The sequence below is a fragment of the Pelobates fuscus genome, chromosome 1 (assembly GCF_036172605.1).
Source record: "Pelobates fuscus isolate aPelFus1 chromosome 1, aPelFus1.pri, whole genome shotgun sequence".
NCBI classification, from domain to species: Eukaryota; Metazoa; Chordata; class Amphibia; order Anura; family Pelobatidae; genus Pelobates; species Pelobates fuscus.
Genome location: NC_086317.1, coordinates 406,279,962 through 406,301,372, shown reverse-complemented (window position 1 = coordinate 406,301,372; position 21,411 = coordinate 406,279,962). Strand labels below are relative to the sequence as shown.

Here is a 21,411-nt window from a genome sequence, read left to right as displayed (position 1 = left end):
TAACTGTAACAATGCAATGATTTGTGGACCCAGGACATACTTGAAAACGAGAGAAATCTCAATGTATCTTTCCTGGTAAAATATTTTATAAATAAATAAATAAATAAATAAAATCTTATGCTCAATCTAAAGTGTATAAGTTGCTTGGCGCATGACAGATGCCCTTTAACTGTGTTTAGCTAATGGAGATGGCTAAAGATTTCCACTGTTTAAGGAACAGTTTTTGAACAATTAGATGCACTGTTAGCTGCAACATATCATAAAACAAATGGCATTGTTTGTGGATGATGAGATCATGTTCCGTTCTCATATGTTTGCTGACCCCTGGTCCTCAAATGAATTGCATAGCCACTTTGTCCAGCAGGAGCGGAGTTAAAGATGTGTCATCCCTTACAAGCTTTTTAAACAAAAGTGTTGATAAAACAGAACCTTATCTGTACATACACTTCACTATTTGCTTAATTTCTAGTGACTCATTGATTTTTTTGGATCCTCCTGTGTGTGCTGACTCAGATAGCAAATGGAGAACTTGTGTCTCCTGTATGGATAATGTCAGTGGAGTCATAAGAAGAGAAGATTATGAGCAAGTGAGATTTGTTTTTTTATTACTTTTCTGTCTACTGCTTGTTCAGGAAGGCAGAAAAAAAAGGATTTTCTTTTGGTAATTCTCGTAATGTGCGTCAAACATTAGTTACAAGGCAATTAAAAACATAGAGACATTGAACTTACTAGAAATTGCTCAGTGAGTCATTGGACCAGGATGGCATGTTTGGGGGAAAATGTGCACTGTTTCAATATAGCAGGCTCAATGGGTGGTACCTATAGATTCTTCTCAAAGACAAAACTATGTCACTCAATGAAGTGTCTGAATTCTTGCAAGCTTTTTTATATTATTATAATTGTTTGACATTTTTTTATGATACTTCATGGCTGCGGAAAAGTGGAAGTTCTGTCAGCCTACGTCACCTTTCAGTGGTGTTTTTACGAGGCCATAATTGGATATGCTCTGTTCTGAGCTGCATCTTTTACGAACGTTTCAGCTACGTAGTGGTGATAGATAGGGGAGTAGGCACCATGCCTACTGACCATGAAAGCGGTTGGAGGAGGATGTGTGGGGAAAACCTCAATTATGGGGCTGTGGTGCGGGGACATTTACACTCTCATTGGACCTTCAAAAATATGGAGAAGTTTGTAATAAAATATGTTTTAAAAAAAGAATATACATATTGGAAACGGTAAGATAATTTATGTAACACTCCACATGATAGTACACATCTATTTTCCTTCATTCTCCCCTCACTCTCCTGTTTTTCCTTTCTCTTTTTTTTCACTATGCACTTTTTTCCCTGTGATTTGTCCTTATGTTATGTTTGTAGTTCTTCTTATATAACAGTCTCTTATGTATAGATCCTGCTTTAACATTAATGTACCCTTTCAGTAAGTGAGCATATATTGCACTGTATTGAGAAAAAAGTAAACATAAACCTTAAAAGAAAGAAATTGCAATATAAATTAAATATTTTGAGATCTATATTTGTATAATTTTAGTCCGTCCCTGTGTTGGTTATTACGTTATAAGTAGTACACAGTTTATAAAATATCTAATCTTTGGGGGAAAGCCACATTTTTAAAGAAGAGCAAATTATCCAAGCTTGATAATAGTTATTATCTCCAGTGTTTTTCCATTAAATGGAATGTTCTGCATCTGAATGGAGGTACTAATACTGAACGGGAGAAGATTAAATTATTCCTATTTCCCTGGAGAGCCTCAAAAATAGATATAGAAAAATCACATCTAAAAAGATAGAAATTAAAGGGACACTATCATATCATATCCCCCCTGTCTTGTCTTTCCTCCAAGCTATACATGTTAAGATCCTTTAACCTTTCCTGGTAAGTTTTATCCTGCAATCCATGAACCAGTTTAGTAGCCCTTCTCTGAACTCTCTCTAAGGTATCAATATCCTTCTGAAGATACGGTCTCCAGTACTGCGTACAATACTCCAAGTGAGGTCTCAGTGTTCTGGCTACAATGGCATGAGCACTTCCCTCTTTCTACTGCTAATGCCTCTCCCTATACAACCAATCATTCTGCTAGCATGTCCTGCTACTCTATTACATTGTCTGCCTACCTTTAAGTCATCAGAAATAATCACCCCTAAATCCCTTTCCTCAGATGTTGAGGTTAGGACTCTATCAAATATTCTGTACTCTGCCCTTGGGTTTTTACGTCCAAGATGCATTATCTTGCACTTATCCACATTAAATGTCAGTTGCCACAACTCTGACCATTTTTCTAGTTTACCTAAATCATTAGCCATTTGGCTTATCCCTCCTGGAACATCAACCCTGTTACATATCTTAGTATCATCAGCAAAAAGACATACCTTACCATCAAGACCTCCTGCAATATCACTAATAAAAATACTAAAGAGAATGGGTCCATGTACAGATCCCTGAGGTACCCCACTGGTGACAAGCCCAAGCTTCAAATATACTCTATTGACTACAAACGTCTGTTGCCTGTCACTCAGCCACTGCCTTACCCATTCAACAATATTGGAATCCAAACTTAAATATTGCAGTTTATTGATAAGCCTTCTATGCGCAACAGTGTCAAAAGCCTTACTGAAATCTAGGTAAACAATGTCTACTGCACCACCCTGATCTATAATTTTAGTTACCCAATCAAAAAAATCAATAAGATTAGTTTGGCATGATTTCCCTGAAGTAAATCCATGTTGTCTCTGATCTTGAAATCCATGTGTTTTTAGATGTTCAACAATCCTATCCTTTAACATGGTTTCCATCACTTTCCCCACTACCGAAGTAAGGCTTACTGGCCTATAGTTGCCCGACTCCTCCCTATTACCTTTCTTTTGAATGGGCACAACATTCGCTAACTTCCAATCTTCTGGGACTACTCCTGTTATCAATGATTGGTTAAATAAATCTGTTAATGGTTTTGCTAGTACACCACTAAGCTCTTTTAATAGCTTTGGGTGTATTCCATCAGGTCCCATTGACTTATTTGTCTTTACTTTTGAGAGTTGAAATAGAACCTCTTCCTCTGTAAACTCACATGTAATAAATGACTAATTTATCCTTTTTATTAACTGAGGTCCCTTTCCTTCATTTTCATCTGTAAATACCGAACAAAAATAGTCATTGAGGCAGTCAGGCTAGACCTTTATCCTCTTCTACATACCTTCCTTCTTTTGTTTTTAATCTAACTAATCCTTGTTTTACTTTTCTTTTCTCATTTATGTTTCTAAAAAAAAGTTTTGTCCCCCCCTTTTTTTTTTTACTGACTGTGCTATTTTCTCTTCTGTGTGTGATTTGGAAGCTCTTATAACTTGCTTAGCCTCTTTCTGCCTAATCTTATACATCATTCTGTCTTCCTTACTCTGGGTTTTTTTATAATTACTAAATGCTAATTTTTAGTTTTTTACTATTTTGGCCACATCTGCGGAGTACCACAGTGGTTTCTTGAACTTTTTGCTTTTACAGACAAGCCTAATGCAATTTTCTGTTGCCTTCAGTAGTGCAACTTTTAAATAATCCAATTTATCTTGGACTCCATTTAAATTGCTCCAGTCTGATAATGACTCCTTTACACATATTCTAATTTTAGAAAAGTCTGTTTTTCTAAAGTCTAAAACTTTTGTGTGTGACTCAGTCACTGTTCTTATATTAAACCACACTGACTGATCACTGGATCCTAAACTTTCACCTACAGTAATATCGGATACCAAATCTCCATTTGTTAACACTAAATCTAGTATGGCCTCTTTACGAGTTGGCTCCTCAACGACTTCTTTTAGAGACAATGCCAGTAGGGAGTTTAGAATATGTGTGCTCCTGGCACAAGCAGCTATTTTTGTTTTCCAATTCACATCAGGAAGATTAAAGTCACCCATGATGATAACTTCCCCCTTCATTGTCATTTTAGCTATTTCCTCAACTAGTAGATTATCTAACTCTTCAATTTGTCCGGGGGCCTATAAATCACACCTACACTAGTTACTGTGTGATTACCAAATTCTAACGTAACCCAAACGGACTCTATGTTCGCCTCACTAACTTTTATTAGGCTAGATTTTATGCTATTCTTCACATACAGTGCCACCCCTCCCCCTTTCCTGCCTTCCCTGTCTTTTCTATATAAAGAGTACCCTGGTATTGCTATGTCCCAGTCATTTTTCTCATTATACTATTATACATTCACTCTGTCTGCTGCCCTGCATATTTTGAAATTTATGGGACTGCAGGTGTACTCTGCAATATACTGTTAACAGTACAGCAGTGGTCACCAATAATCCATGGATTTACGTTTAAATACACTTTTTCAGCAAACCAACTGAACTGATAAATTGAGTGTTTTAGTTTCTTTGTATTATAAACTGGACTGCCCTTCAAGACCATGAAAAGAACTGTGGATTAAACCGTTCTTATCCATTATAAACCAGGCTAGATGTAGTTCCTCTTCTTCTTAGCTTCATATAGGCTTCATTATTCATGACTCCTTTTGACCATTTTTAGAATACGTCTTACACCTGTTCTTTTGTTCATTTCCTGTTGTTAAACCCATGTTTCTTATCTCCATTAGGAAGCCAAGGATTGATTAAAAAAAAACAAAAAACAAAAAAAAAAACTAGTAGACACATTTAAATGTATAAGCAAGTGCCTAAGGTGTGTGATTTCCATCTCATATTGAAGCATGCATTCACAAGTGTGAAGGAATTATAATAGTCCTTTTAACCCCTTAAGGACCAAACTTCTGGAATAAAAGGGAATCATGACATGTCACACACGTCATGTGTCCTTAAGGGGTTAAAACAAGTTTTGCATATCATCTTGTTTGGAATGTTATGGCTATATGTAGATATTCTTAAAATATTTACCAAAAGGTCTTAAAGGATCACTGTAGGCACCCAGACCATTTCAGCTCAATGAAGTGGTCTGAGTGCAAGGTCCCCCTAGTTTTAACCCTGCAGCTGTAAACATAGCAGTTTGAGAGAAACACTGAGGGTTAATCCAGCCACTAGTGGGTGTCTCCCTTACAGCCACTAGAGGCGCTTCCGCGATTCTCAGTGTGAAAATTACACTGAGATGAAGCTGGACGTCCATATGAAAGCATTGAGTAATTAATTCCTATGGGCGGTTTGAATGCGCGCGCGGCTCTGGCCGCACGTGTGCATTCGGACCCGACGTTGGCAGGGGGATTAAGGTAAGTGGGGAGGGCCCTATAGTGCCATGAAAACAAGCTCCTTTAACTAAATAGATAACTCTCAGTTTTTCAATCAGAATGCATCTAATGGGTCTAAACAGTGTGGGCATTATATTAGTTATTACTAAAATGAAAAGCTTGGATGTACTATAGCCTTGTTGTGTATTGTTTTTACATAAATACATATAAATTCCTAGCCTTTCTGTACTTCTACTGACTTATACTTCTTCCGTGAGGTCAGCTATTCTGTTAAAACCATGCAGAATTTGAAACTCTAAAACCAGGCATTTTTGAGATGCTTGGTGCTTGCACAAGGTGTCAGAATTCATAAACGCACATTAAATCTTGATAACCTGCAAGATATTTGGTCAGATAAGTAGGGCCTCTGACACAGAGCAAAGTTAAACTAGGAGATGAACTGAAAATAAATATTTACTTACATGATGCATTCCATAATAATACAGGATAAAATTAATGTAAACTTTTTTTTTTTCTCAACAGTTGACAGCTTTCCTTAAATGTTGGGGAAAAAAGGTGTTGTCCCCTCCGTCCCCCTTTTTTTTTGCAGTTTTTCATATTCATATATTTTTCTTCTGCTGCAATTGCATGTACCTGGAACTTATGGTGACTCCTACAGTCGATCTCTAATTTATCAGTGTGTAGCCTTCCTATCTGCCCCCCCAAACCCTTCACAACCTTTCCAACATTGTGCTGGTCCCCCCTGGTCCTCTCACATAGCGCTGCCGTTTAGAAATTCCACGCCTTGCCCTTCTTTGGGCATGCCTGTCAAATGACAAATTTGTCAATTTTTATTAGCCTTCTGGTTATAATTAAAGGAAAACTATAGGGTCAGGAAAACAAACGTGTATTCCTGACCCTATAGTGAAAACCCACCATTTAGGTGGCTTGACCCCCCCCCCCCCCCTTTAACCACCTCAGAATGGGTTAAAACTCTCCTTATTTTCAGCTCTCCATGGGTCTGCCGGCGCTGACTCTGCCCCCTTGGTGACATCATTAAATTAGCAGATTTGCAAATCAGCAAGGGGGCAGGGCCAAATGCAGTTTTGGCCAATCAGCACCTCCTCATAGAGATGCATTGAATCAATGCATCTCTATGAAGAAAATTCAGCGTCTCCATGCCAAGCGTGGAGATGCTGAACGGCAGGGCTGCCTACTGTGCAGCACTGAGCCAGGAAGCACCTCCAGTGGCCATATAAGGAGTGGCCACTTGGAGGTGTCCCTATGGGCAATGTAATCACTGCCTTTTCTCTGGAAAGGCAGTGTTTACATGAAAATGCCTGAAGGGAGCTATTATACTCACCAGAACAACTATGTTAAGCTTGTTGGTAACACTACAAAAGAATTAGTAAAATTCAAGATTAAATTGTTATTGAATATTTTTTTTCCTGTTTTGCGTATTAGAATTTGGGAATCAAAATTATTAGACTATTGCAATATGGTCCGTTGTACAAAATGGAAAGAATTGTTTTTGAACACAGTATGCAGTTTCTACTCCGAGATTAACCCCTTAAGGACACATGACATGTCATGATTCCCTTTTATTCCAGAAGTTTGGTCCTTAAGGGGTTAAAGTTCTGACATCCTCTTTCTGCTCCCAGTGAATAAAAGCTGAAGTCTCTTGATATTTGGGCAAGATCTGGAATATCTAAAAATACTGCCTCTAGAAAGCCCACTACTGCATTTTCTCAAAACATAGGATTGGTTTTAATTCAAACAGCTTTTATTTAATTATTTTATGTAGCAACTTACATTATTTAATAAATATAACAAATGTACTGCAAAAATAAGGCAAAAGCGTACAAAAAAATTAAACAAAATAAATCAGAAGGAAAAAAAGGACTTTATCATTGGCCTGTCACTTAAAAATCTAGCAGATGAGCTGAAAATTAATGCTTTGTGTATGTGACATTGGGGGAAATAGCAGCATTTTTATACAATATTCATCAACCCCTTCTGAAAATCCATTTTCTATTGCTAGCTCTGTATACATGCTGTTGATGTCATGTATGTCAGTGATGGGATTGATGAATGCCTCTTATGTTGTTCTTTGTTTATACCAATTAAATGATGCAACACCTACATGATTTTAACCCGTCTTAAAGGGAAATATATCACACCACTTTCTTCCAAGAGGTTATGCATGGCTTCCAATTATTATTTCAGAACAAATTAGCCACCTCCCCCATCAAGTTCTCTATCCAATAACAGTCAAATTGTTTTTTAAATGTTGTCATTTCCGATTGAAGTTATCATTTTATCAAGTTATCATTTATCTATAAATATCATAATAATAATAATAATAATAATTTTGCAGTGTACTGAAATGAAAACTTGTGCTGTTGTCCTCACCCTCCATGTGTTCATTAACTGTTCAAGGACTAGGTTATTGAGTTAATCTTGATTAAAATAAGTTGGTGAATTTCTGCCTAAATAGTCAAGTTGATCATGAAGCTGAGATTTTTCCATATTGGTTTTTGTCTTCTTTTATTTAGCATGCCTGGAGCTTCTAGTAACTGCATTGGTATACATAACAAATACTAGGAGATGGGATATCTTGACTGTTCTGATCAGCACAGTTTTTCCCTCCCCAGGCACATTAACGTAAAATTAGCAGATGTGAGTAAACCTCTGCTAAAGCATATCCTAGTGATACCCCTCTGCTCTTTCCAAGCCATCATATCCTTTCCAATTATGCTTTAAAGACGTGATTGACTTACGTAATTGCGATCAATTTAATGATGCACGGTCATGCACCTAAAAAAACAAAAGACAAAAAAACAACAACTTTGCAGTGGGAGATCAGAGACCTGTATTGTACAAATAATGGGTTAATGTATTTTAACAAGTTTTCTGATTGATCTCCACTGATAGGCCAGCATCCATCTCGCAAGGTTTTGTGATGCTTTCACTGACCAGATAACTGTGCTCTTAACTGCAGTTAAAGTTCCCTGCTCAGTGATGTCAATGTATCATTGCTTTTTAGTGCAGCATATTCACTGATCACAGCACGACTGTGACAGCTTGGTAGACTCTTTCCTATCCTCTTTGATTTTGTAAAAAAAAAAGCAAATTCTAGCCGGCTGCTTCTTTTTTGTCTTTCTTAGACGTTCTAGAAAAAAAGGCTAGTGTATAGAGAAGTTGCTGAGAGCAGTGCAGTTGAAATAGATTCATGTGAGTAGATTGAACAAACATTTTTTTAATTGAGCAGATGGCTATTTTGTTCCTCTCTGCTAGTGACCCCTGCTGATATTTCCTGTGGTTTCCAGAATGAGAAATGCAACAATGATTGCACTCGTGGAAATCATCTAATCTCTTAAACGAGCCATCTGAGCGTTACATTCGGAAGTATACGCGTTGTGAGCCAAACGTGCGCTCCATCCGCCTTGAAACATCTTTAGACAAGTTTAACTCTTACACTGCAATATTTAGGGCACTGAAGAGATAAACCCCGCTGCTTTACTTGTGTACTTTTAAAAGAAGGTTGAATTTGGCATGCTGACATCTCCCGTGATGAGTATCACAGAACATGAGCGTGGCAATGTGCATTCCCTGGTGCATCAGAAAAAGATTCCAATTACTTCTAGGCACTGGCACATCCCTTGCCAATCCACTGGATGATGTGCACTGTTTATTAGGGGTATGTTAGCAAAGTCACTGTGTCTAATCAAAATATACACTTGCAAGCGTCCTGTCGCTGAATTATATAGTACATTAACCGTTCATTTTGTATAAATCTGCACGGGAGACTTTTTTTCCCTTTTTTTTTTTTTCTTGGTAATGTGCAAAAAAAATTACATGTTTATCAAGATATTGCTATGATATGCAAAAGTGTTTACCGGCTTTTTACACTGGATATTGGTCCATTTTCGTGGGCAGATTTGCTTGCATCATTTTTTTATCATCTATATTTCCTGTATTAAAATGATTGCGGTTTTAGTGATGGTGCAGTTGTTTTCCTAGTTATGACTGATCTTAACGATTAGATAGAGTACAGAATTTAAGGAATTTCATTGGAGGAGGATTGCCACTTGATTTGTTGCCTTTAAGGATTAACCTGTACAAGCTTTGATCTCTTCTAGCTGCATCCCAGCACCAGCAGATGCTGTGTTTTTATAGCAATCCCTCTGAGCAGTGACCTGAGGGTACAGGTGCATGATAAACAGGAGTCAGATTTTGAATGATTGATGTTCAGCACGCCCCCAGGCAATCAGTCTTTTCCATTAAAATTTCAACAACAAATCTGTGTATCACTGTCTGTACTTCAGCTTCTCAGCTTTCCAGTGTGCAGCATCCAAACAATACAATTGGGGCAACATCCCCATGACACTTGAATGTCACTTTGAATATGCACTTGGCTTAATTTACAACCATTTATTGCGGGTGCTCTTTGACCCTGTGTGCTCTGTGCTGCCAATCATAGACTGCAGTGTGTCTGGGGAAACATATTTTTTCTTTGTATTTATTTGAATGACTGGTGGCTATGTAATAGCCGAACTGATTAAATAGGTGTATTCCATTGAAGGCATTTTTAACCCTTTCATTTCTAAAAAGGTTTGCTGCTCCTAGCAAAAGGACTCAAAGCAATAGTTATTCATGTTTTATATCCAGCTTTGCAGGTCCGTGGACAATGGCGGATTTTTTTTTTTTTTAGGAGCTAGGAGTACATTAGTACATAGATCACCGATGAACTGCCAAGTGCCAGATGTTTGCACAACAAGTTGCGAAGGAATGCATTTGCTAACCCTAGTAAGGATGAATATAACTACTCTATAAACTGATGGCAGCCATACTTTAGCTGCCATCAGTTCACATACGCCCTCACATAAGAGGCCATTACCTACATTCTAAGAAGGAATGGTTTACAGACTCTTGGTGTATATCAAAAGCTTACATTTCTTTCAGCTTCATTGTATATACAGCTCTAAGCCTTTCCTTTTACAGCAGGGTTACAGTCCCTAATATTCACGCTTTGCAATGCTCGGAGGTGCCTCTAAAATCACCACTTGTCCTCAGTCCTCTGCTTAGGCCTTGTTGACAGATCTGTTCTTGTGTTTTGAAACACTCTTATTGTCATTTTCACTTCCTGAGACTGAAACACACAGCGAGTAATTCTGACAGGATATCCGTATTTATGTTAAGGGGTTTTTTTTGTTTCCCGACTGTGCAGGAAGCTGCAAATAAGAAACAAAGAACACTTCTGTTTTTATTAAAGTGTAATTTTTTGTATTTTGAAAAATGCATTCGAAATACTTTTCTTCCAATTATAAATAGATTAATAAAACATACTGTTTTTCACCGATAGCCTTGTTTAAAAAATAAATACATAAAACCAAGCTGGTGTGTTTAGCAGGTTTGTCATGTGCCACACACAACTGTGTGTTTAGAGCTCTCTCCTCCAGAAGTCTTTGTCTATCTGATCTATTACTCTTCCTGAATTCTAAAAGAACATGCATTTCAAATAATCTGGATGAAAGATGTTTTCTGCTATTGACAGACTAAGTGTACATATCTAGTGCATATGAGGAAAATTACCTTTTGTGTTCAGTACGTGTGAAATATGGAAACTGATGGTTTTGCTGATGGGGTTGACTTAGTGTGGACTGTTATTCTAAATATGAGATTGGTCTATAGCGTGTTTATTTAGTCTGTTGAAACTATGTGTTGTTTAGTTACTCTGTTTGTTTATACATGGAGTGCAGAATTATTAGGCAAATGAGTATTTTGACCACATCATCCTCTTTATGCATGTTGTCTTACTCCAAGCTGCATAGGCTCGAAAGCCTACTACCAATTAAGCATATTAGGTGATGTGCATCTCTGTAATGAGAAGGGGTGTGGTCTAATGACATCAACACCCTATATCAGGTGTGCATAATTATTAGGCAACTTCCTTTCCTTTGGCAAAATGGGTCAAAAGAAGGACTTGACAGGCTCAGAAAAGTCAAAAATAGTGAGATATCTTGCAGAGGGATGCAGCACTCTTAAAATTGCAAAGCTTCTGAAGCGTGATCATCGAACAATCAAGCGTTTCATTCAAAATAGTCAACAGGGTCGCAAGAAGCGTGTGGAAAAACCAAGGCGCAAAATAACTGCCCATGAACTGAGAAAAGTCAAGAGTGCAGCTGCCAAGATGCCACTTGCCACCAGTTTGGCCATATTTCAGAGCTGCAACATCCCTGGAGTGCCCAAAAGCACAAGGTGTGCAATACTCAGAGACATGGCCAAGGTAAGAAAGGCTGAAAGACGACCACCACTGAACAAGACACACAAGCTGAAACGTCAAGACTGGGCCAAGAAATATCTCAAGACTGATTTTTCTAAGGTTTTATGGACTGATGAAATGAGAGGGAGTCTTGATGGGCCAGATGGATGGGCCTGTGGCTGGATTGGTAAAGGGCAGAGAGCTCCAGTCCGACTCAGACGCCAGCAAGGTGGAGGTGTGGAGTACTGGTTTGGGCTGGTATCATCAAAGATGAGCTTGTGGGGCCTTTTCGGGTTGAGGATGGAGTCAAGCTCAACTCCCAGTCCTACTGCCAGTTTCTGGAAGACACCTTCTTCAAGCAGTGGTACAGGAAGAAGTCTGCATCCTTCAAGAAAAACATGATTTTCATGCAGGACAATGCTCCATCACACGCGTCCAAGTACTTCACAGCGTGGCTGGCAAGAAAGGGTATAAAAGAAGAAAATCTAATGACATGGCCTCCTTGTTCACCTGATCTGAACCCCATTGAGAACCTGTGGTCCATCATCAAATGTGAGATTTACAAGGAGGGAAAACAGTACACCTCTCTGAACAGTGTCTGGGAAGCTGTGGTTGCTTCTGCACGCAATGTTGTGGTGAACAGATCAAAACACTGACAGAATTCATGGATGGCAGGCTTTTGAGTGTCCTTGCAAAGAAAGGTGGCTATATTGGTCACTGATTTGTTTTTGTTTTGTTTTTGAATGTCAGAAATGTATATTTGTGAATGTTGAGATGTTATATTGGTTTCACTGGTAAAAATAAATAATTGAAATGGGTATATATTTGTTTTTTGTTAAGTTGCCTAATAATTATGCACAGTAATAGTCACCTGCACACACAGATATCCCCCTAAAATAGCTATAACTAAAAACAAACTAAAAACTACTTCCAAAAATATTCAGCTTTGATATTAATGAGTTTTTTGGGTTCATTGAGAACATGGTTGTTGTTCAATAATAAAATTAATCCTCAAAAATACAACTTGCCTAATAATTCTGCACTCCCTGTACAGTCCTTTTTACTGTTTATAGAAAGTATATTGGGAAATACAGAAATGATTCACTGTGGGTATATCAATTGTTTATTACCGGTACATTTATTTATAATAAGATGTCTTAACCAGAAACTCTCACCTTCAGATCCTTACTGGCATTTGGGAAATGTGGGATACTTATGTAGCCACTAGACTAAGTAGGTCAACCCCAGTCAGATTCTTTGAACTCTTTTGCCCAATCCCACAACCACATCAAATCCTTGGCCAAAATTGATTGTCTGACCTGATGTGCCTATCAGTAAAACTAACCAATTTTTTTTAAAATCTAGAAATGTGTTAAATGACCTTACCTCTCTATACATACATTTTCTAATGCAGAGGTGTACTACAATATGTAACTAAAATGTTGATTAAGTAAATTCTGCTGTGTGCGGATCGCCTTCAATGGCAGTGGAAGTTTATTTCTACTTACTGCTACTATATACTCATCCAAGTGTATTTAATAGTCTTCACTAGTGTGAAGATTAGCAAAACTGTCCCCCACAAATGACGAGTGGGCCAGTCTAACTGCCCAAAAGAATCCATCTTAATAAAGCAATTTTGGAACATAGATGCTTTGGAGAAACCAGTTTGTTACTCTGATTCCCTAACGACACGTTTATCAATTCTCTTTGTTGAGCGGAAAATCCTTACGTGAACCCATAGCAATAACAATTGAATTCTAAGGTTTCTCCTTCCACCACTATTTATACAGTGTTTGTTTATATTATATCATGCCTAAAGCCAAGGAAGAAGTTTTAGTCAGTTCATTTGACTTTTTACATTAATATGATGAGTGCAAATTGTTGCTTCTCGTCTTTTCCAGCTTTGTTTGGGCTAACTCGTGAAGCGTTATCTCATACTCTCCTACAATGTTGTAATTGGTGTTGAGTCTGCTGAGGAAGAGAAAGTAAACATGACTAGTTACTTAATGTACAATTATTAGAATGTTATGCAGTTCCCGCATATGTTTTTTATGATAAAGACCCCAGGAAACAGGAAACGCAGCATTGCACAGTAAGCATCATGCAGTATCTGTTACTCATTTACAATGAAAATGACTGAATTAAGCTGCAGTGCTGAAATTGACTTGCTGTATTTTAATGTAATTTTTTTTTTAATGAAAATTAATGTTGATGGAGCAGTAGTGGTTTTAGTCCTTTAGAACAATAGAGACTCATGTACGGTGAGGCAGTAATGGCAGATCAAGGATGGCTGAGAATCATGGAAAATGTACTTCTGAGATATAGTCTTTCAAGGACGAAAATGTCCAGCTTTTGACCACTGTCAGATCAAATAGATAAACTGGCAATTTACAGGGAAAATGTCAAATGTGTATTGTACTTCTCAAAATTCTAGGAAATGTGTAGAAAATATTAAAAATAAAATGTTAAGATTTTACAGTTACATCAAGCCCCATGACTACTTCAGTGATTTAATTTGGTCAAGGTGCCTAAAGGCACTATGTTCAGTCTTTCATGTAGCAAGTTTAACCCCTGCTGAAAGAGATGTAACTCCACCTCCAGCAGCGTCATTGAGGTGTCATCAGTGAGCCGGTAAAAAGAATTCAGAGCAGGCTAATATAAATTATGTGCGCATTTGTTTGCACAGAATTGCATTAATTGTCTGAGTGGTCAGCTGACGCGTTTAGCCAATGAATGGCGATGGCCTCGACATCCAACTTCTGCAGGAAGGACCCACAGCACCTGGCAGAGACCATTAAAAAACATTTTGCACAATTACCGAGACATGGGTTCAGGATACTCCTCACATTATAACTACAGCCAGCTGTTGTAGGTATAATGCTTGGAGTAATCCATTAAAAGCAAATGTTTACCTTCTTGCCCATGTAATAAATATATAAATGTAAGGGGGAGAGGAGTCAGTTGTTTTTTTTTTTTTTTACTGATAAATATCTATATATATATATATATTATGTTGTATCAATGGCTCTCCGTAATATACTTCTATATCACCCAGAAATATGAATACGGAATCTGATGTTCTTTATAAAAATTATACATTTATTCTACTCCCAATGTAAGGATGAATACATATGGAAAAGTTTAACAAATGCATAACGATGTCCAGAAATTCAGAGGACCAAACAACCGAAGAGTAGCATGTTGTCATGTCTGCTGTTCTTTTATAGACATGATTATGATGCTAAAACTCTGGCCATATAAGGACATATATAAAGACCCCCAATCCTCTCCGTATACACCCACATTCCAGACTTCTAATGCTACTGCATAACAAATGACAATCTGTTCTTTAAACCTATTAGACATCCATATCTAATATGATTAGGAACATATAATATGTAATATTCTACAGTCCACCAATACATTTTCGGAGTCTGCATGTGAGCATTTTAGTGTTGTTGCAGGTAATAGAAAAGAGATGGATATTTAACATAAGTCTCCTAATCCCGAAGTTGTTGCTTGTATTTAATTATGAGTAATACATTAATGCTTTCCTTGGGCATATTTCTAAATTAACTTGTGAACTTTATTTTATTTTACAGGAGATATAACCCAAAAGGGATATGAAAAGAAAAGGGCAAAACTTCTTGGTCCCTATATCCCACAAACACAAGGTAAGTCCTTAATATGACAAATTGCATTGCTGATGTATGAATTTTGAATTGTTGCTAAAGCAGAGCACAATCCTGGTTACCTTCTAGAAGAACTAGTAAAGCTGGTTGGATCCAAGAAGACATGTCCTTAGACTGTGGAGACTCCTGGAACGCGTTTTCGGTGTCTTTCTTTTGCATTGATCTTTTTTAGTTTGCATGCTTCTAATAAAAACTAGCACTATGAAGGAATTAAAAAATACATTGTTTTCTACAGAACAAGATGTGGAATACTGCAGTTTGTTTATTTAGCAATTTGTTTTTTTAGCTTTCATGTTACGGTCTATAGTAGTGGTAGGTTACCTTTGGCACTCCAGATGTTGTGTACTACAACTTCCATGATGCTCTGTCAGCATTATGGTTGTAGGTATTCTATAGCATTAGGTAATCATCAACATCTGGAGTGTCAAATGGTACCCTACTCCTGGTTAGCTACCTGGTGAGCTGTAGACGGGGCATGTCCCTGATGTGGTGACCTCTGGTGTTGTATAAAGATGCCTCTCGTGTAGCAATCCATGCAAGCTCCCTGACGAGGATTCCTACCACCTACCACCTATTCCAAAACACTGCATTTTTACTGCAGGTTTACACCATCCAAATCGTGAGAGGTGTGAAAAGCCCCCATCCTGGATGCTTTCTTTCTTTAGGCTTCTTTTAGCATCATGGAAAACCCGGCTCCCAAACATCTGGAACACCAAAGATAACGTTGTGGTCATAGTGTTGATAAGAATTGTTTTCCCATTCAGTATTCTCTTTGGTGGCAATTTTCACTATGTGAAAGAAATTCCGACAACCCTTGGTCACTATCAGTATCCATATGTTTCTGCTCAGAAATGTTCCATTATTCTATCTCTAGTAAACGATGCAAGAAAAAAGTAACAGCGATACTGTAGAATCACACTTTATCAAATTAATTCCCATTGCTTGTTTATGCAGTTGCAAAGCATTTAATTGATAATGTGTTTATTTACAGTATGATTAGATGTACAGATCTAATTGATTGCTTATATTATTAATGGCTTAATGTGAAGCATTAAGACCAGTAATAATGCACAAATAGCATATTACAGATTTGAGATGTTGGCTTTGTCTAGTGTGATAAGAATCCATTAAAATAATGGAGTAGCACAATTGTTTCTCGAGGTATTTGCAATGTTAAAATACACCAAAAAAGCATATAATTAATTAATCTGTTATAGCTACAGTATGACTCTCTATACCACTATACCTTCAAGAAACAGTGGTAAAATCAATTTTCATTGTTCCGGCTTGTGGGTAGAAAAGGAACAGTGGGGATGGTGGTTGCAAAATAATTGATATCTATGGTGTGTCTATGTACCCAGCACAGTGTTTGATTAAAGGACATCTGCTGTTTGGAGTTGTTTGTACAAATAAAGTTTTTTGTAAAAGAAAAAAAGAACATCTGAACTTGCTCATGTCTCTTTACCACCTGCACTGCAGTAACCGTTGTTTGCATAGTGTGGGGTGTGTTAACCAGTTGAAATTCGTACAAGGTCCCAATGGCACTTTGTTGAGTCGATGTCTCATCAATGCATAACGGCTTCATTGTTTCAAAATAAATAAATGTTACAACCATCCTTCTTGTTAATTTAGAGGTGAAGGCTTCCAGTTTTAACCTTTTGAGTGCCAGAGGTACGCCTTGGGCATACCTGAGTTTTAAAGGATTAAAGCGGGTCTGATCATTAAATAAATATCAATGGAAATGTAAGACTTAGCAGGATGCTAAAAATATTTTCATTGTAGAAGATGCAGACAGCTGCAGAATTTAGGTACCGATCAGACAATGTTTACCTACATCAAGCTTTAAAAATTTAATAATGCAGATCTTGCCATTAATTTTGCAAGGTAAAAGAATTCAGAACTGTAGAGTGGAATAAGAGAGGTAAATAATATTCTCTAAAACCAAAGATGTGTGGAGAAACCAGTGACTGCAGCATTGTCTAGCCTCATCATCAAATGAGAGTGAGAATTCCTATCTTAATTGTCATCCTACTATAAACCTCGTAACGATGAGTAACTGGAAGTGGTTTGTGTCACAGTCCAGTGACGTGTACAAAGGCATACAATACAATTTGTTAATTTCAAGTGCAGCATTGGCACTTTAATGCCCATGTTTTGGGTTTTTTTTTGTAATGAGAAATTCTAGCACAGTTTTTTTTTTTTTTTTTTTTTTTTTTTAGTGCAGTTACTCTGCTTTCAATGTTTGTGTCCTCTATGCTTTATCAGTTTTTGAGATATGGAAGTTCAATGTCTGTAATCAGAGATGGCTCTATAACGACACTATGATAACATTTTTAAAAATGCTAAGAGATCAGCTTGTGGTTTTTTTTTTTTTGGTTTTTTTTTTCTGTAATTTATTCATTTACCCATCCCATAACAGATTACAACTGTCTGACTAGTCATAGATGTTATGAACTTTCAACCTTCATATCATAAAATGACAATATACTCACGTTCTCAGAGCTTCAGTTGTGGGGTGTGCATCTGTGGACCATAATAACTTTATCACCTGAAAGTGTACATGAAGTAATAAAGTATTGCCTACATTAAAGGAGCACTATAGGGTCAGGAACACAAACATGTATTCCTGACCCTATAGAGGAAACCCACCATTTAGGTGGCGTTTCCCCCCCCCCACCCCTCTCCCCATTACCCCCCTCAGAATGGGTTAAAACTCACCTTATTTTCAGCTCTCCACGGGTCCCCCGGCACTGGCCCCGTCCCCTTGGTGACATCATCAAACTTTCCCATGGGGAAAGCATAGAATCAATGCATTTCTATGAGGGAAATTCTGCGTCTCTATGCAGAGCGTGGGGACACTGAACGGCAGGGCTGCCTACTGTGCAGCCCTGAGCCATGAAGCCCCTCCAGTGGCCATCTAAGGAGTGGCCACTTGGAGGTGTCCCTAGGGGCAATGTAAACACTGCCTTTTCTGTGAAAAGACAGTGTTTACATGAAAATGCCTTAAGGGAGCTATTATACTCACCAGAACACCTACATTAAGCTGTAGTTGTTCTGGTGACTATAGTGTCCCTTTAATTATGTGATATATTCAGAAGCTGTAGTGTAGAAAGGTATTATGGAGATACAAGTTCAGTGAAATGGGAAAGAAGTACCTACTTATGTAAAGAAATTAGTGCTTTTAACAAAGTTTAGTACTTCATGAAAAAAACAAAACCGGATAGTATGGTAAAGTATAAAATAAATACCAAGACTAACAGCTTCTGCAGTAAGCTTTTACCAAACCAGTAACTGGCTTAGCCAATACCGATGCTTCCATTATTTGCTGGGAAAATTGAGCATATCTCTATGTAGAAGGCAGTTTGTGATACGTAGTTCAGCACTTGGCAGCAGTTCCATTCTAAACTCACTGACTGCTACATTGACAATTTTGTTAGTGAAGCAATTAGATGTGAACACTGCTCATGAAGGGGTTTGTCATTGTAGTTGGGGACATGTATAGCATGTGTACACCATATAAGTATTTTTGGTAGGAAGAGAGCAATGCATTGGTTAGTGAGGGAATGTGGGCTCATTGTTGAAATTATTTATCTTCTAGTAGTTACATAGGTAAATCACTTTGATCTCTTATGTGAAGTAACTGTTAATTGCATTAATAATAAGTAATTTAAATGCCATAGATGAGCACTTATTGAAGTCAGTTCAGAGCCATCTTCAGGAGGCAAAATTATTTCCAGAAACCAGGAATCCTAGAGAAAGCATTTATACAAAAGCAGGATAAATAAGATAGCTTGTTCAGAATGAAGGCTCACTTTATTCAGGTCTGTTAAGTTTATTTTATACATACATCAATAGAACACTAGTGTATCCCATGATGTCCACATTATAAGTCATTAAAATGAGAATTGTGACAGCTTATTTTAATAAACAATGGGTATTTTCCCAACCCTATTGATTTTCAGCAGTTCCACAAAGGGATTAGCGATCTGACTGTAATAATGCGAGGAGATGGAGCATCCTCCCAAATAGCTTCCATGCTACAGATCTCTGTGAAGCACTTCTGCTTTGTAGTTAATGATTTGTGTCAGGCCTATTCCTCACCACATGGCAGCGTGATATTGATTGTGGCTGATGCCTCACTCTTCTGCCGAACATCAACCAATAAACACAAGTAGAAGGCTTCTTTATTTATTCTTGACATAATAAAAGGTCTTTAATTGGTAAATAAATATGTCTGTTTAGATTTCAAATTACTGTTGAAGATTCCATTGAGAGCTTTCATCAACCGTATCTTTATAGCATTATCTTCATCCGTTGGGAAACCTGTAGAAGGGTTGTGGGTCAGACCAGGAGTAAAGGAAAGAGATTGATAAGAATGATTGAACAAAGTTCCTCTCGGTAGCTGTGCTGCAAAATCTCCAAGGATGATGCTCTAGTTATGGCCAACATTAGTTCATGAACTATTAACGTGTATAATAATTGAGAATGGAATAATTTATTACTGTAACAGTGCTACTTTGTCTTCTCGTTTTCAAGACTGTTATAGATGACTTCATAGGTTTTGATAGTAGTTCCAGAGATGGTGACCCCACTAATCGTCTTTTGGTGTTGGAAAATGTAGTGTCACAAAGCACATCCGCTGGTGATATATGTAGCATTCATTGTGTTTTTCTATCCAGAGGTTAAATGTAAGCCTAACCCCTCTTTCCTGCAATGTAAAAACACAGTGCTTTCTTGATTGAAAGTTGTAATATGTGGAAAAGTTAACTTCTGCTGAAGAATATTATTGTTATTCTGCCACCTAGTGATCTCTTCATGGCACTGTGCACTGGCCATATTTAAATACGTTTGAAAATAAAAGAAAATCATTATGTATATCACAGAAACTACCACACCCCATCTCCATACTTGCCTGACTTCTATTCTGTTGCAACATTTTGGATTATTTATAGAAGGGAGGGGGGGGGGAGGGGGAGTACTAGCATTGACCCCCCCAAAAAAAGTTTAGCCAGAGGTTTTTCCTGACATTTTTGTTATTTTTTCCTTTCCAGTTATGCTATACAAACATTCAGTATTGTTCTATTGTATGTTATCTCATTCACAAAGAAGTTTGTAACTTTATCGGCACCTACAGTGTTATGGCTTTTTTACCTGGAGGTTTTGTTTGAGCAGTGAGTAGCTCTAGTCTAGAGAATATCACTTCAGTGATTATGCATGTAGTTATACATTTTCTGTTTTAATTGAACACCTCAACTTAAAAATAAATATTTCAACCCACACACTAGAAACGCTCCAACAACAGTTCCCCTTCAGGCTAGACACCATCCAAATACAATACCTGGGAGTCAACTTACCGGCGGATTTAACACAATGCTACACACTAAACTACACGCCGACCATACACAAACTCACCCGAGATATACAAACATGGCAAAATATGCCGATATCATGGCTGGGCAGGCTGGCCTCGGTCAAAATGAACATCCTGCCCAGACTATTATACCTATTTCAAGCGCTGCCAATCCCCATCTCGGTACCGGACTTCAAAAAGCTACAGACCTCTAGCGATCAGTTCATATGGTCAAAGAGGCAAACCCTGTACGTCCCCAACAGATCAGGGGGACTGGGCCTACCACACCTCACCAATTATTATCAGGCAGCACAAATCGCGCAAGCCCAAAACCTGCACGCCCCACACGGGGTCAAACGATGGGTAGACCTGGAACACGACACGTTCGGGAGCGACTTCCCCTCCCTATACATATGGCTACCAAAAGAGGCCAGACCACCCATGCCCAGGACGACCCCAGCTTTAACTAACACCATCAAAGTTTGGGATAAGGTAGTACACAAAAGTGGCCTCACAAACCCATTATCCCCACTAACTCCATTGCTCCGTAACACACTATTCCCGCCAGGGATGACACCCAGAGACTTCTCACGATATGAGGATAACAACCTCACACGCATTTACCGCTTCTTCAACGGTAACCACTTGATACCATTCACGGACCTACCACAAACAACACCCTTCAGAACCTACGACCACTTTAGATATATCCAAATCAGAAGCTTTCTCGACTCACCAGCAATCAAACAAGCAAGCAACTCCGCACTAACCCCCTTTGAGAAACAATGTATGCACGCACCAATCCAGAGGGGCCAAATCTCCACGCTTTATTCCCACATCATTCAGAACATAAAAGAGGGCGCCCTATCCTACGTGTCGGCTTGGGAGAGGGACCTAGGACCAGCAGAGGACCCAT

At 38.1% G+C, this 21,411-nt stretch overlaps 1 protein-coding gene across 2 annotated transcripts in view; it reads left to right on the top strand.

Moving 5' to 3' along the window:
• DIP2B (disco interacting protein 2 homolog B) overlaps positions 1-21,411 on the top strand; it is a 188,940-nt gene that overhangs the window by 87,962 nt on the left and 79,567 nt on the right. For both annotated transcript variants that reach the window (XM_063428160.1, XM_063428156.1), the window contains exon 2: positions 15,056-15,127. In XM_063428160.1, coding sequence (XP_063284230.1) covers positions 15,056-15,127 — 72 coding nt within the window. The remainder of the gene's footprint in view (positions 1-15,055; positions 15,128-21,411) is intronic.